Source organism: Halichoeres trimaculatus, unplaced genomic scaffold (assembly GCF_033239565.1).
Source record: "Halichoeres trimaculatus isolate MK-OKI-2021-1 unplaced genomic scaffold, fHalTri1.1 fHalTri1_scaffold_20, whole genome shotgun sequence".
Classification (NCBI taxonomy): Eukaryota; Metazoa; Chordata; class Actinopteri; order Labriformes; family Labridae; genus Halichoeres; species Halichoeres trimaculatus.
The window spans coordinates 26,759,727-26,772,581 of NW_027437198.1; the positions used below are offsets into that span (position 1 = coordinate 26,759,727).

Below are 12,855 nucleotides of genomic sequence, written 5' to 3' on the forward strand. Positions count from 1 at the left end.
AGGTCTTTAATTGGGTGGCTCATATCGAGCATAATAAGAAAATTTTTATTTAAAATTAGAGAAAAACACTTGATAAGATTTCAGTTTTTTGCAGTGTAGCCCAGCTGGAGCTGAGGCTGCTAAGCTTTCCTTCCTTCATGCGTCTGTTTCAGGGAACTTTGGCTCCACCTAGTGTTTGCTTTTCACACAGACTCCTGCAGGAGCTCAGCAGATGAAGTGACGCCTGTTTCCGTCCGTAGGAATGTCATGAACCCTGCACATCACAGAGGAAGACACGTGAACTCAAGGTTTTATTTGCTGAAACAGTAAGTATTTAAAAAATAGAGTTGCTACTGTTTGACCAATCATTATTCTTCTGTCATGTCACTGATCTCAGCCGCGCCGCGTGGACACAACCTTCATGAAACACATACACATCCACCTGTCCGCTCCTCCTGACGCCAGTCTCTAGAGTGATAATAGGTTAATCTACAGCAGTTATATTTACAAAATTACACAAAAAGCAAAACACAGCTCCTCTCCGATAGCATTTTAGAAAATAATTTAAAAACAGAAAAATACAATTATTGCAGTATACTACAATCGTATCGTTACAGGATGCACACGCACCACTTCCATGTACATATTTCAGTGCAATTCATTCAGGCGCCCCCCGCCCCGCTTCAGGGCGCGTGGGCTTTCCTCAGAGCATCAGGGATTTCAACCCCCACATCACACGGCCCCTGGGACGAGGTCCGATGTGAACATGTCGTACAAATTTGTACACCATGGCTGTAAATTTAAACGATGGCCATCGGTGCGATTCTTCACATTACACACTGATATATGTACAAGTTACTGCATGACGAGTGATTTTAGACCGTGGAGCCAATAGTGGGTGAGTGGGTGAGTCATCATGAGAGGACAGTAACGTATTAGCAGTTATTAAACAGTCTGAAGACGACTAAACACTGAGTCCTCGTCTGATTCGGTTTTTAGCTTCAGCCACTCGAGGAAAAAATCCAGTGGTTTCTCTGACTTGATCAAAAAATGAAAAGTTGGTGTAAATATACGACAAAACTGGATTATAAACCAGCGTCTTTAAATCAAAACCCTGATTTAAAAACTCAGGGAAAATACAAAATAAAAAACAAACGATCAGGAGTCAGAATGAAGAGTCCGTTGGCTCTGACCCGACGCAGGCAGCGCCACTTTGTGGCTACAACTGCTGCTCTGCACAGGCCAGTCACATGTCGGGTCAGCTGACAGCTTCCTGTCTCACCACCTGCGTGTCCCCGAGACATCCGCCAACGAGCATGGCTCTGGATTCGTCTTTACCCCGTGACTGGGTGCCAGAAATTCACTCCTTCACTTTGAATGCGGCTCAAGAGCCGTGGTTAGGGGGGTGCTGGAGGTCCTGCCCTGAGAAGATCGGGTGAAGCAGCGGGTGGAGCTGCAGGGCTGCTGCTGCAGCGGCCTGCGAGGGCCGAGGGGTGAAGAGCGTGGGGTAGAGGGCCGTGTGAGGTACGTGGTGCAGAGCCAGCGGCGTGTGGTGGAGCGCCGACGCTGGGATGATGTGGATGGGCTGGCCGGACAGGAAGGCGGTGGGGTGGGCGGGGATCAGCCCGGCGTGACCCAGCGAGTGACCCAGAGAGTGGCCCAGGGAGGGGCCCAGAGGGGACAGGGAGATGGGGGTCAGGTGGTGCTGGGGAATGTGGTGTACCTGGGCGAGCTGGGCATGTGCAGGGTGTGGGTGGTGGGGGTGCGCTGGGTGGATGCCCATGGCTGCAGCGGTGGCAGCGTGGTGCTGCAGGATGGCGTGCTGCACCGTGGTGATGGATGTGCCGGACGCCACGGACACGGTGGGCTGCTGGATGTGGATCTGCTGCAGGGCGGGCGGAGGAGGAGCGGGCGCCAGGTTTGCAGCTGCGGCTGCAGCGGCGGCAGCGGCAGCAGCAGAGGGGAACGTCTTGACCTGCTTGGCCAGGAGCTGCTGCTGGATGTGCTGCTGCGCCGCCTGCTGCAGCTTGCTGTATTTCTCCATCTCCTCAGGAGTGAACGTGATGGGCTGGCTCTCTAAGGGGGCCAGTCCGTCCTCCTCCGCCTCCATGCCGTCCTCCTCCAGGCTGGGCGGTGGGTAGCCGGGGTAGCCGTGCAGCTGCTGCTGCTGCATGTCGGGCATGAGGGACTCCATCATGGGGTTCTGTGAGGGGTCCTGTCCCGGTTCTCCCGGGTACTGAGGAATCATCATGGAGGGCTCCTGTTCGAACAGCGGTCGAGCCTCTGGATGCACCTGGGCTTCAGCAGCGGGCAGCGGGGTCTCCTCCTGCACCACGGTGGTCTGTGGGGCCTCTTCCACCTTCTGCACGGGCGGCGCTGGAGGCGGTGGCGGCGGGGGGAACTCTCTTATTGGCTCCACCAGGATGACCTCCTGCTCAGACTCTGAGCTCTTCCCTGCTCCGGACTTCTCTCCGTCATCAGGTCTGGTGAGGGGGATCAGGGGCTTCTTCCCGGCCTGCAGCTTCCCAAAGAGCGGCAGCAGCGCTTTGTTCCCCAGGGTGGGGGGCAGCTTGGGGCCAAAGTACCCCTGTGGGGGGTCCTTGATCTTGAGTCCAGATTTTGTTCCTGCAGCAGCGTCATCAGAGCTCTTCTTGGACTGAACCTTCTCCAGCAGCTGGCGAGCGGTGAGGCTGTTCTTCTGATCCCCTGCGTCTCGAGACGCTCCCGGCCTCACGCCCTGCGAGCTCGAGTGCGTGCTGCGGTTAAGGCCTCGTGACGTCGATGAGCGTGGAGACTGAGAGCGGTAGATGTGGGAGCGGTTGAAGTCTCTGCGGTGAGTGTCGCTGTCCGCTCGACTCCGGGCGCCGCGCCGGCGTGGGGAGCCTTTGGTGGAGCTGGAGGAGCGGCTGCCCGAGCTGCGGCTCCGACTGTAGCTGCGTCTCCAGGATCTGGCGCTGGTGCTGCGGCTCCAGCTGCTGGAGCTCCTGGAGCTGCTGCGATGGTGCCGGCGGTGCCGCTTCCTGCGGCTGTAGCTGCGTGAACGTGAGCGGGAGTCCTCTGAGGAGGAAGAGGAGTACTTGTGCCTCCTGGATCGTCTTCGCCCTCGACTCCCCCTTCTCTCGTATTCTGAGTCTGATGACCTTTTCGAGTGTCGGCGCCTTCGCTCCTCGGTGCTGTAATCGCTGTAGCTGTCCGAGTAGCTGCGGCTGCGGTAGCTGTAAGCGCTGCTGCCTGCTGAGGAGCGCTCAGAGCTGCTGGAGTAGGAGTGGCTGCGGGAGTTTTGGCCATGATGGCGCCCGCGGCTGCTGCCTCTTCTGTCCCCACGCCTGGAGGAGCGGCTGCAGGAGCGCCCTGACTCCTCGCTGTGGTGGCGGCGCTGCTCTCGAGGACTCGACCTGTGATGTCGGGACCGCTGAGTGTTAGAGCCTCCTTCCTCTTCACTTTCACTGCTGGGGGGTCGACCGGGACCAGGACTCTTCTGGGCGGAGGTGGAGCAGGAGGCGCTCTGGGGTGCGCTGGACTCGGTCTTCTGTCTCTTGGCTCCGCTGTGCTCCTCTGACGAGTTCGCCTTCTCGCTGCCTTTACCGGCTCCTCCCTCCTCGCCTCCTGACTTGCAAGGCACTTCTTTAGCAGGTCGCTTCCTCTTCCCTGGCTCCGCCCCTGGGTTTTCTGCAGACCCTGGTCCTCCGGCCGTGACCTGAGCGGAGACCGCAGCCTTGTCCTCCGTCTTGGGTTTGGATTTCTCCTTCTCGTCTCCTGCTGCCTCCTCCTGATCCGGCGCCTTGTTTTTGCTCTTCTTCCGTTTGTGTTTCTTCTTCTTCTTTGGTTTCTCCTGTGTCACTTCAGCGTCTCCTTCTGCTTCTTCTTTTGCTCCTTTCTCTTTGCGTTTCGAGTGCTTCGCAGACTTCTTGTGCTTCTTCTTCTTCTTTTTCTTCTTGGCGTTGGAGCCGCCTGTTGCAGCCTTTTGCTCGTCACCTTCGGGCTGGCTGGGCTCTGCCTTCGTCGCCGGCTTGTCTTTGTCAGCACTGGTCCCGGGTTTCGTCGAATCTACGTCGGTTGTTGACGTGGGGGTCTCTTGGACCTTGTCTTCAGACTCTTCACTTGGCTTTGGGGACTTTGCTGCTTTCCCTCGAGCTCCTTTGTTGCGGGACAGTTTGAAGTCAAAGTAGAGGGGGTTGCAGCTGTAGGACAGGGAGGGCTGGGCTTTTGTGAATTCGAGGAGCTCGGAGGGCCACTGCAGGGTGGTGCTCTCGTCTTTGCTCAGGACAGGGAAGAAGGGGCCAGTGGGGATTTTAGGACCTGTGGGGGTTTTCGGACCAGAGCTTGGATCCTCCGTCTCCTGTGTGCTTTCAGCTTTCTCTGCCGGGGAGTCGGGTTGTGTTGGAGCCGTGTCGGCGCCGCATGAAGACAAATCCTCCGTCTTCACTTTGGGGGAAGGCGCCGGCTCTGGCTCAGGATCAGGATTTGAGGTGATGTTCTCTGGCTCTTTTTCGGTCTTGCACTCTGTGACACGGGGCTCCGTCTGCTCTGAGCCGTCTTCATCCTTCTTCTCCGCCGCCCCCTCCTCCTCGTCTTCCTCGTCTTTGCTGGGACACTGATCCGTGGCCTTCATAAAGAGCAGGAACTGGAAGTGCGGCTTGACGCGGCAGTGGGCGGGGGGGATGTAGTGATAGTACTGCGGCTCCTGTCCAGTGTACCCTTCCTCTTTTTTCATCATCATCTTCAGTTTGTTGAGGGTGGAGGCCAGAGAAGCGCCATCATCCACCAGCTGCACCTCCTCTGTCACTGTCACACTGCTGACTTCACCACCTCCTCCTCCTCCTCCTTCACCTCCTCCTGATGCAGCTTTTGGACTGTCTGTGATGCAGCCAGATGTCTCCTCCTGCCCCGCGGCCTTCTCTCCCTCTTGGCCCTCCTCCTCTTCGACGGCCTCCTCACCGTGATCGGCGAACACTGCTGCCGCCGTCTCCAGCTTCACGGGGGCTTTCTTGGCGAAGGAGAAGGACACGCTGACTTTGGAGGCAGCGCTGGAGGAGGTCGGAGAGGAGGCGCTGTTTTTGCCCAGAGAGAAGCTGATGGTTGGTGCCGGCTTTGGGGAGGACTGCTCGCTTCTGTCTGCTTGTGATCCCTCCAGGACGCCGTCCATCAGAGCGGGGTTTTCTGGTGTCATGATGTCGCCGTCTTCACCCTTTTCTCCATCCACGGCGACTGTGGTCGTCTTGAACATGGGCCCACTCCCTGGAGTGCTGAAACACAGAAGCAGGGTCATGATGAGACAGGAGTAAACAGGCAGCGCACACACTGTCTGTAACGAGATCAGTCTTTATTTTGGGTCACAGAAACTCCAAACAAGACAAATATGTAAACCTGAGCATGTTTTGGCCTCCTGACTGAGTTACAGCAGACTAATCTTTGTTTAGTTTGGAGATATGCTCTTTGTTTGACCAAACAGCTACAGAAGTGTCCAGCAGGGGGCACTCGGGGAGCAGATCCTCACCGGTCCTGTTGTTTCCTCTGCTCAGCCAGCTCATGCAACCGACGCAGCATCTTTTCCTGCTTCTTTCCGTCTTTCCGGGACCGTGATGACACATTTCGTGCAAACTCTCTTTGCTTGAGCTCCTTCAGCCTCTGCAGAACACAAAAGCACGACCATCAGGATCAGGATCTCTCTTCATACACTTGTGTTTGGAGGAAACATAAAGCATGAGCAGCAGTACCTGCTTGTGAGCGTGGTCGTAGGAGTTGATGTGGTTGTCAAACTCCTGGTGTTTGGTGTACTGTTTGTCACAGAGTTCACAGTAGAAGTTGGCTCTCAGGTCTTCAAGAGCCTTTGCGATTGCTTTTTCTTTTTCCATCTGGTCCTGATACAGATAAAAAAAAACACAGGAAGGAGGTAGAGGTGAGTATCAGCAAGAACCACAGGATATGATACGCATCACGATACTTGGGTTACGATATGACAGTATCTCGATGTGATATATTGGGATATTCTACACAGTTAACTTAGAAAAATAAAGATGTGTTCATGTAAATCACACAATATTGCTCAAAACTGAAAGGACAACTTTCCTATCTTATTATTTATGAAATATTAAAAGTCAACTCTAGTGATACTTACATACACTTAACTTGAAAACATAACTTAACTTGCATCATGTTTGTCACTTAAACTGTAACATTAAACTAATGCTGCCAAAAAACACTTCAGCAAGAATGAAAAAATTAAAACTTAAAAAAAGGTTAAAAAGAAATATTTTAAAACAGATTTTAAGATAAGAGTCACAGTGCAAAGTTGGGAAATTATTTTTTTAATTTTATTTAAAAACAGAAACTAATGTTTCACATTAAAAATCTGATAATGTGTAAAAAAGTTACTATGAGTATGATTTAATCAGTCTACTACACTATAAAAATAAAACTTGAAATGATTTTAAACCACAAACAAAAAATAGAGAAAACAATGTCGTCCACATCATCAGGTTAAGGAATAAATGGAAAATCACTCAGAGAGCGCAGACCTATTCCTAGCATATTGTGACTGTCACCAACACTTAAGTCCGACTTTAATGTTATACTCCCTTTCAGCAGAGTGTCTGCTACAATTTGGTGTGAGTTGCAGGTTTGTACGATAATTTGTTTCCTGACAGTGTTGAAAATGATGATGACCCAGCACATATTTCATATTCCAGATATTAGTATCCAGAATATTGCCAGGATCTGGATCGTACTTTTACATCTGTCAGAAATTATGGTGACTTTGTCTTTTATTGTTTTGCAAAGCAATCCGACCATTTATGGTGGAGTTATATACACATATGGAGAAAACAGCCCTATCTCACAATGATAAAGAATCCTTTAAAAAAGTCCTGGATCCAGATCATAGACTGTAAAAAAATGGACGTCCGCTTGCTCAGCTCCAAGTGAGGTCTCCACAAAAACTGCTCCCCCTGGTGGCTGGCTGCAGTATAGGTCAAAAAATCCATCTACCCAGTCATTCCAGATGGGCTGTGGTCAACTTTAAAAAATTAATACACCTGGTAGAAATGTTTCTCACGTCTGATTGTTGTGGTGATTTGAAGATATCATTTGGCTGCCTTGTATCCAGATCATCTTTTTTTTAAAAATTTTTGTTTTCATTAGTTATAAGAGGTTAAAAACAAGGTTTTACGTTAGGTTTCACGATGTTTGACAGCTGCTGTTCTCGTGTATTTTTTTCAGGGATTGTAAAATATGTCAGGAGGTAGAGTCAGGAAGTGATTAGACTCTCGAAAGAAAAAAAAAAAAATTATTATTGTCACCCAGCTCCACTTAGATTCTCCCAGAATCCCTCATCGTCTCTAATGCTCAGACTCTGGCTGCAACTGCTACCAATGGCTGCTCCTGTGACGGGGTATTTTGGCTTCAAAACTGTACAATGATAAATGACGGAGCCACACTGTCCACTCTATATACAGTCTTTTATCCAAATAGTGATCATTAACACCTCCAAAATTTAATCACTCCTTTCTCATCTCATTTTTATCATTTCCTGAAAATTTCATCAAGATCTGTTCGTTACTTCTTGAGTTATGTTGTTCACAGACAAACTCACCCCAAAACATAACCTCCTTGGCAGAGGTAGATATTTTTAACGTACTTTGAGATATTTATTAAATAGTCTATGGGTGAAGTAGCTCTTCAGCGCCATCTACTGAGATGGAGGTATGAAAGCTGTATTTGAGTTCCAACTCTGCTAAAATGTGAATTTCTATTCTGCAAAAATATGGATCTAAAGAGCTGAAATATTAATGTCAGTACCAGAGGTCAAAGTACCACAATATATTGCTGTATGTATTTTTCTCACCTCTAAGGAGCAGACAAATGTCTTTAGAAAACAGAGAGAAACTGAACGGTTTATTCAATCGGAGTTTTCTCCTTCCTTTAGGCCACAGACACCTCAGACATGATCCTCACCTTGTATTTCTGCCGCAGCTCTTCTGTGTCCTCCTTCTCCACTTCAAGCACTCGTCTCTTCTCTGTGGCATCTTCTGCGTAATCCAGCTGGAAGCAGAGATACCAAACTTAAAGCACTTGTGGTAAACATAATGCTCCTCAGTAAATAAGCACAGTTAAGTGAATCTTTTTAATCAAAGCTTCACATTTCTCCTCAGTGATTTGAGCTTTTTAAAATATCTGTGGCAGGTATCACACGGGCATTTGCACAGGATCACTCAGTACGTCACGCTGAGGAACAAGCTCATACTGTTATTCTTTCTGCACTGACTAATTTGCATTTGGCAACTTTTCATCTATTCCAGTTATGTTTTTTCTGGCATCCACAGTTCTCGCTTAGATCTGTGTGTCAGACTGCCAGCTGGTGGAGCCAGATTGATAGCTTAGGAGAGTGTTTTCTCTGCTCAACAGGCCGATGCCGCTTGAGCCTGACACCAGAAAAGGTGCTGTTGGCTCATGTTGAGGTTTTCTGCCATGGAAGAGTATTTTTGTATCATCAGGCCTTTGTCAGATCCAGCTTTATAAGTGAGAAACAGTGTGAGTAGGCCTGTCACGATAATCAATAAATCGCTTAACCGAACGATAAATAAAAACGTCCTCGGTAAGTTTGCCAGCCTCGATAAACTGACACGTGCATGCAAGTTGGTTTTCCTCCTCTCTTTCGACCAAAGAGGCTGAATGAGAAGATGGCTCACTACGTCTATCTTTCTTATAGTGGATTTATAGCGGAGTGAGCATCTGTCAAAAATGCAAGCTTTGGGGTGAAGACGGGGCTGCTCGGGCGTACACACGGAGAGAGCTGAAGCCGCGTCCTGAGGGGTAAGGAGGAAACACACGCTAATATGAGTGATGGCACCAAAGATACGGTTCTTAAGCCGCCTGCCACAGTCCCAGTGTGGAAATATTTTGTTTTTTATCAGAAAGAACAAAGTGTGAACTCATGAACACCAACGAGCTGATATGTCGCATTTGTTTGAAAATAGTGGCGACGAAGAAGAAGAAGGGGAGGTGCAGCGGAGCCTTGTTCTTTGACAATCCGCTCTTACTGAGGCTTTTGGTCGGCAAAGTACATAGAAATTAAAGCGCCACATGGTGGCGCTCAAAGACAGATACATTACCAAAGAAATGCAGCTCTTCAATACCGTTGAAAGCCAGAAATGTTCAAAATGTTTGACAGACAGTACGGATTGACTGGGAAAAAGTACATGTTACAAACACTTCAGGAACTGTATAAACTCCCTTTTATTTAGGCTGTAGTTTTTATTGTTGTTTCTTTTTGGAGTTTCGTTTTTTCTTTAGGGGCAGGGTCTATGTTTTATTGTTTTTGATTAGTATTAATTATTTTCATCAACATGTATTTTTTTCTAAAAGAGAGTCCATTTCATCTTCATTGTATTTTTTTCTCTTTCTTGTTTTTGTTAAATTTACTATATTTTTTGTTTAATTTATTTTATTTAAAAGATACTGACCTTTTAATTACAGTTAAATACTCTTAAGAAATTTAAGTTTCTTGCTTTTGATATGGTGTACTCACTTTATTATCCCATTTATCATAATTACATTAATGAAAAAATGAAAAAAAAAAAAAATCAAAATAATATTGACAATAATATTGTTTATCAGCAATAATATTTTGGAAAATTATCGTCTAGTAAAATTTGTAATTGTGACAGGCCTAAGTGTGAGAGGATGCATAGAGAGCATCTTACCTCCATCTCCATGCGTCCCATCCCCATGACATCATATTTGAGGATGATGGGCACAGGGTCGGTGCGTCCTGGAGGGATAGAGACAGAGAGAGGACTGGTGAGTGTTTGAGACCGGGACAGAGGGCCAGCTCGGAGACAGCCTGCTTTTAGAGCATAGGGTGCTGGGGTTAGAGAATTTTGCCTTGAAGTGCAAAGAGACCAGAAAGCTACAGTGAACCAAACACCAGCCATTCTCACAGCTTACAGCAGCCATCGAGCATCGAGGCATTAACCTAGCTTCCCTGTTGCATTTGACCTGGCTGCTGTTTGACATTTTGAAGGAGTCAGATTAGCTGAAATTGTGCTTTCTGGAGTAAAGGGTGCCAGGGTCCCTGAGAATTATCTAAAAACTTATAAAGATGAAGATTAATTGCTAATTTTTCTGTGTTTTCTGTGTCGACCCCTCCCTCCATTTCTCCCTGAGCTTTGTTGCAGGTTTATCAAGGACGCTGCAGTTTGAGGGACTGTGTGTGTAAAAAAAAAAAAAGAGTTGCCACAGTCTTGTGCAGCTGCTGCCACTGCGACACCCTGCGTGAAGGGAACAAAGCCTTCCCGTATCTTCTAAAGCCCATTGCATCACCTCTTTCAGTCCCTGTCACTGTCATGAGCTCTAAATTCACCCCCTTGTCCCTGGCCCCCCTTACTCATTATGACTTGAGCTGAGAGCTCGCCTTCCTGTCTACTTGACATGCGTTACGTAAGCTGTGAAAAGAGCTAGTTCAGAAAGAAATTAACTGTAGAAAATAAACAAACCAAAGACAACCAAAAAGAAAAAAAAAACAAAAACAGAATGAAACATTAAAGATATAAAATATATAAAAATCAAAACTACTTTGGAGATTGACACAGAATTGCTTAATCCACTCATAATCAGCCAAACAAAGCAGAGAGACAGAGTACAAATTAAAAAAAGGACACAAGCACTGAACTACAGCAGAGTGACGTCACAGGCCAGGTATTGCCATGGTGACAGTGCAAGGGATGGGGATACTTACCTGGTAAAACATGGGTATGGGTAGGAGGAGAAGGAAGGGGAGGACAGACAGACAGATAGATAGACAGGGGAATCTCAACACAGAAGGCATAAAGAGAATTTGGACTAGTCTGCTGCTCCTGTTGCCAGCCAGATACAAGAATCGATCTTACTGATAGTGATTATCAATTCAGTTTGGTTTCAGTTTTTTTTTCCTCCCACGTGGTTAATCGTTTTCATGAATCAATTTGCTGTGTATACCATTGGGCACATGGAATAACGTCAAGCATTGTGCTTGGGGGAATGAAATTGTCTCAGTAACTGCGCCTTAAAGTGATCCTCTGGGATGGAACAAGTTGGGTCCTATCACAAGGTTTAGGGCAGAAATTACCCCTACAGCAGAGTTTTTGTGTAGCAGAAGCCCAGAGCGCTCGCACCAAAGACCCCCTCCCTGCTCGTCTCAGACGAGCAGGGAGGGGGTGATTGGTGTGGGCGCTCTGCTTCGGCCTTTTCCCTGAAACTTTTTCGCTTTCTTCCCTGGTTTCCGTCCTCTCTGGCTCCATGACGGTTTAGTAGCTGAGCAGCTAGCTGACGGGAGAGGGGTAGTGGGGAAGGACGAGGGCGAGTCGTCTGCTGGTTTCCTCTGCACTCAGTCGGGGCCATATTTTACTTGACCAAAAACACAAATAAACAGACTCCCACCGAAAAAATCTGATATGGGTCTGCATTCACGCTTTATCTAGAGAATTTTCAGCGCGTTACTGTCACACAATAACACCGCTAAATAAGGCTCTAGTTCTCATCCTGTCGTAAAATGGTGCTACCTCCGCTGCAGGGCAACAGCTGGCTACGAGGCACTTGCAGCTTAGTGTATCAGTCTGCGCGCGTGGCAGATATAAACAAACGCAGGTAGTCTGCCAGGACGAAGAGACTCAACGAGAACTAGATCCTTAGGGGCCGTTTTAGGGTGAAACGCAAAAGTTTTGTTGTGTTTCAGCCTCATGTTTACACGGACATGGCGTTTCAGCCGACCTAAAACACAAACTTTTGAAAATGGCCTCCAGAGTGGGATTTTTCTGAAATGCTCCCGACATCGTTGCCGCATAAACAGTAAGCCGACGTTTTCAGTGGAAACGATGACGTCACAGTCTGCCTTGCGCACACACATACAACAGGACAACAGCACCATTGGTACGATCGTCACCGACTACCGTGTTGTGCTTGTGCTGCTCAATCTGCTGCATCTGCTGACTGTCTTTCAACAAAATCTGCATCTGTTGCTCTACTTTTTGACTTGGTATTCCCCAATACACCAGATGACCGGCTCAACTCTACTTTGGTGGAGAACCCACAAAAGCGGCTTCTGGACAAGACAGTTATAGCAACACCTATAGGCCTGGTGTGCTCACTACAGCGTTTTTAGTCCATCAGCGTTTCCGTGTAAACGCAGATTTTTTTCACTGAGTTTTCACTGCTTTTTAGCGTTTTCAGATGAAACGTTGTTGTGTAAACAGGGCCTTATTTAACGGTGTTTTTGCGTGAAAGTAACACGCTGAAAATTCTCTAAATAAAGCGTGAATGCAGACCCATATCAGATTTTTTCCGTGGGAGTCCGTTTATTTCTGTTTTTGGTGAAGTAAAATATGGCCCCGTCTGAGTGCAGAGGAAACCAGCAGAGGAGCAGGGAGGGGATGTTTGGTGCGAGCGCTCTGGGCTTCTGCTGCACAAAAACACTGCTGTAGGGGTAATTTCTGCCCTAAACCTTGTGATAGGACCCAACTTGTTCCATCCCCGAGTATCACTTTAAGGTTTTTCTCTGATGGAGAGAAACACCACAAAGAAACTAACATGTCTTATTTTCCACTGTCCTGTGGAGCTTTAACTTCCTGTCACATTCTTACCTTTCTGAACAGAGCAAGGTAAGAACTCCATCTGATGTGACGTTTTTGTCATCACAGCCCAATGACATATTAATTCTGAAATCATAGACGCATGGGCATCATAACGTGACGGCCTGCTTGAGCTTTCCAAACCACTGCAGTGTCTGGCAGCTTGTGAGCGTCAAACTGGAAACCTTACACTGATTACGTGACTGTAGGGAGCTTATTCCACCCAGGGAGAGGAGAGTGATTGCGTTATATCCGGATCACGAGACTCTCTACT

General features: G+C 48.0%; 1 protein-coding gene across 8 annotated transcripts in view; it reads right to left on the reverse strand.

Annotated features, from left to right (window-relative positions):
- Window positions 1-129: 129 nt before the first annotated feature.
- Window positions 130-12,855, reverse strand: part of gpatch8 (G patch domain containing 8) — a 35,243-nt gene continuing 22,517 nt past the window's right edge. For 7 of the 8 annotated variants that reach the window (XM_074697185.1, XM_074697188.1, XM_074697184.1 and 4 more), the window contains 5 exons: window positions 9,681-9,748; window positions 7,933-8,019; window positions 5,697-5,840; window positions 5,477-5,607; window positions 131-5,225 (listed from right to left, as the gene is read on the reverse strand). In XM_074697185.1, coding sequence (XP_074553286.1) covers window positions 1,364-5,225; window positions 5,477-5,607; window positions 5,697-5,840; window positions 7,933-8,019; window positions 9,681-9,748 — 4,292 coding nt within the window. In that variant the 3' untranslated portion in view covers window positions 131-1,363. Of the gene's footprint in view, window positions 5,226-5,476; window positions 5,608-5,696; window positions 5,841-7,932; window positions 8,020-9,680; window positions 9,749-12,855 lie in introns of all 8 variants that reach the window. The other variant, XM_074697183.1, reaches the window with a different exon arrangement.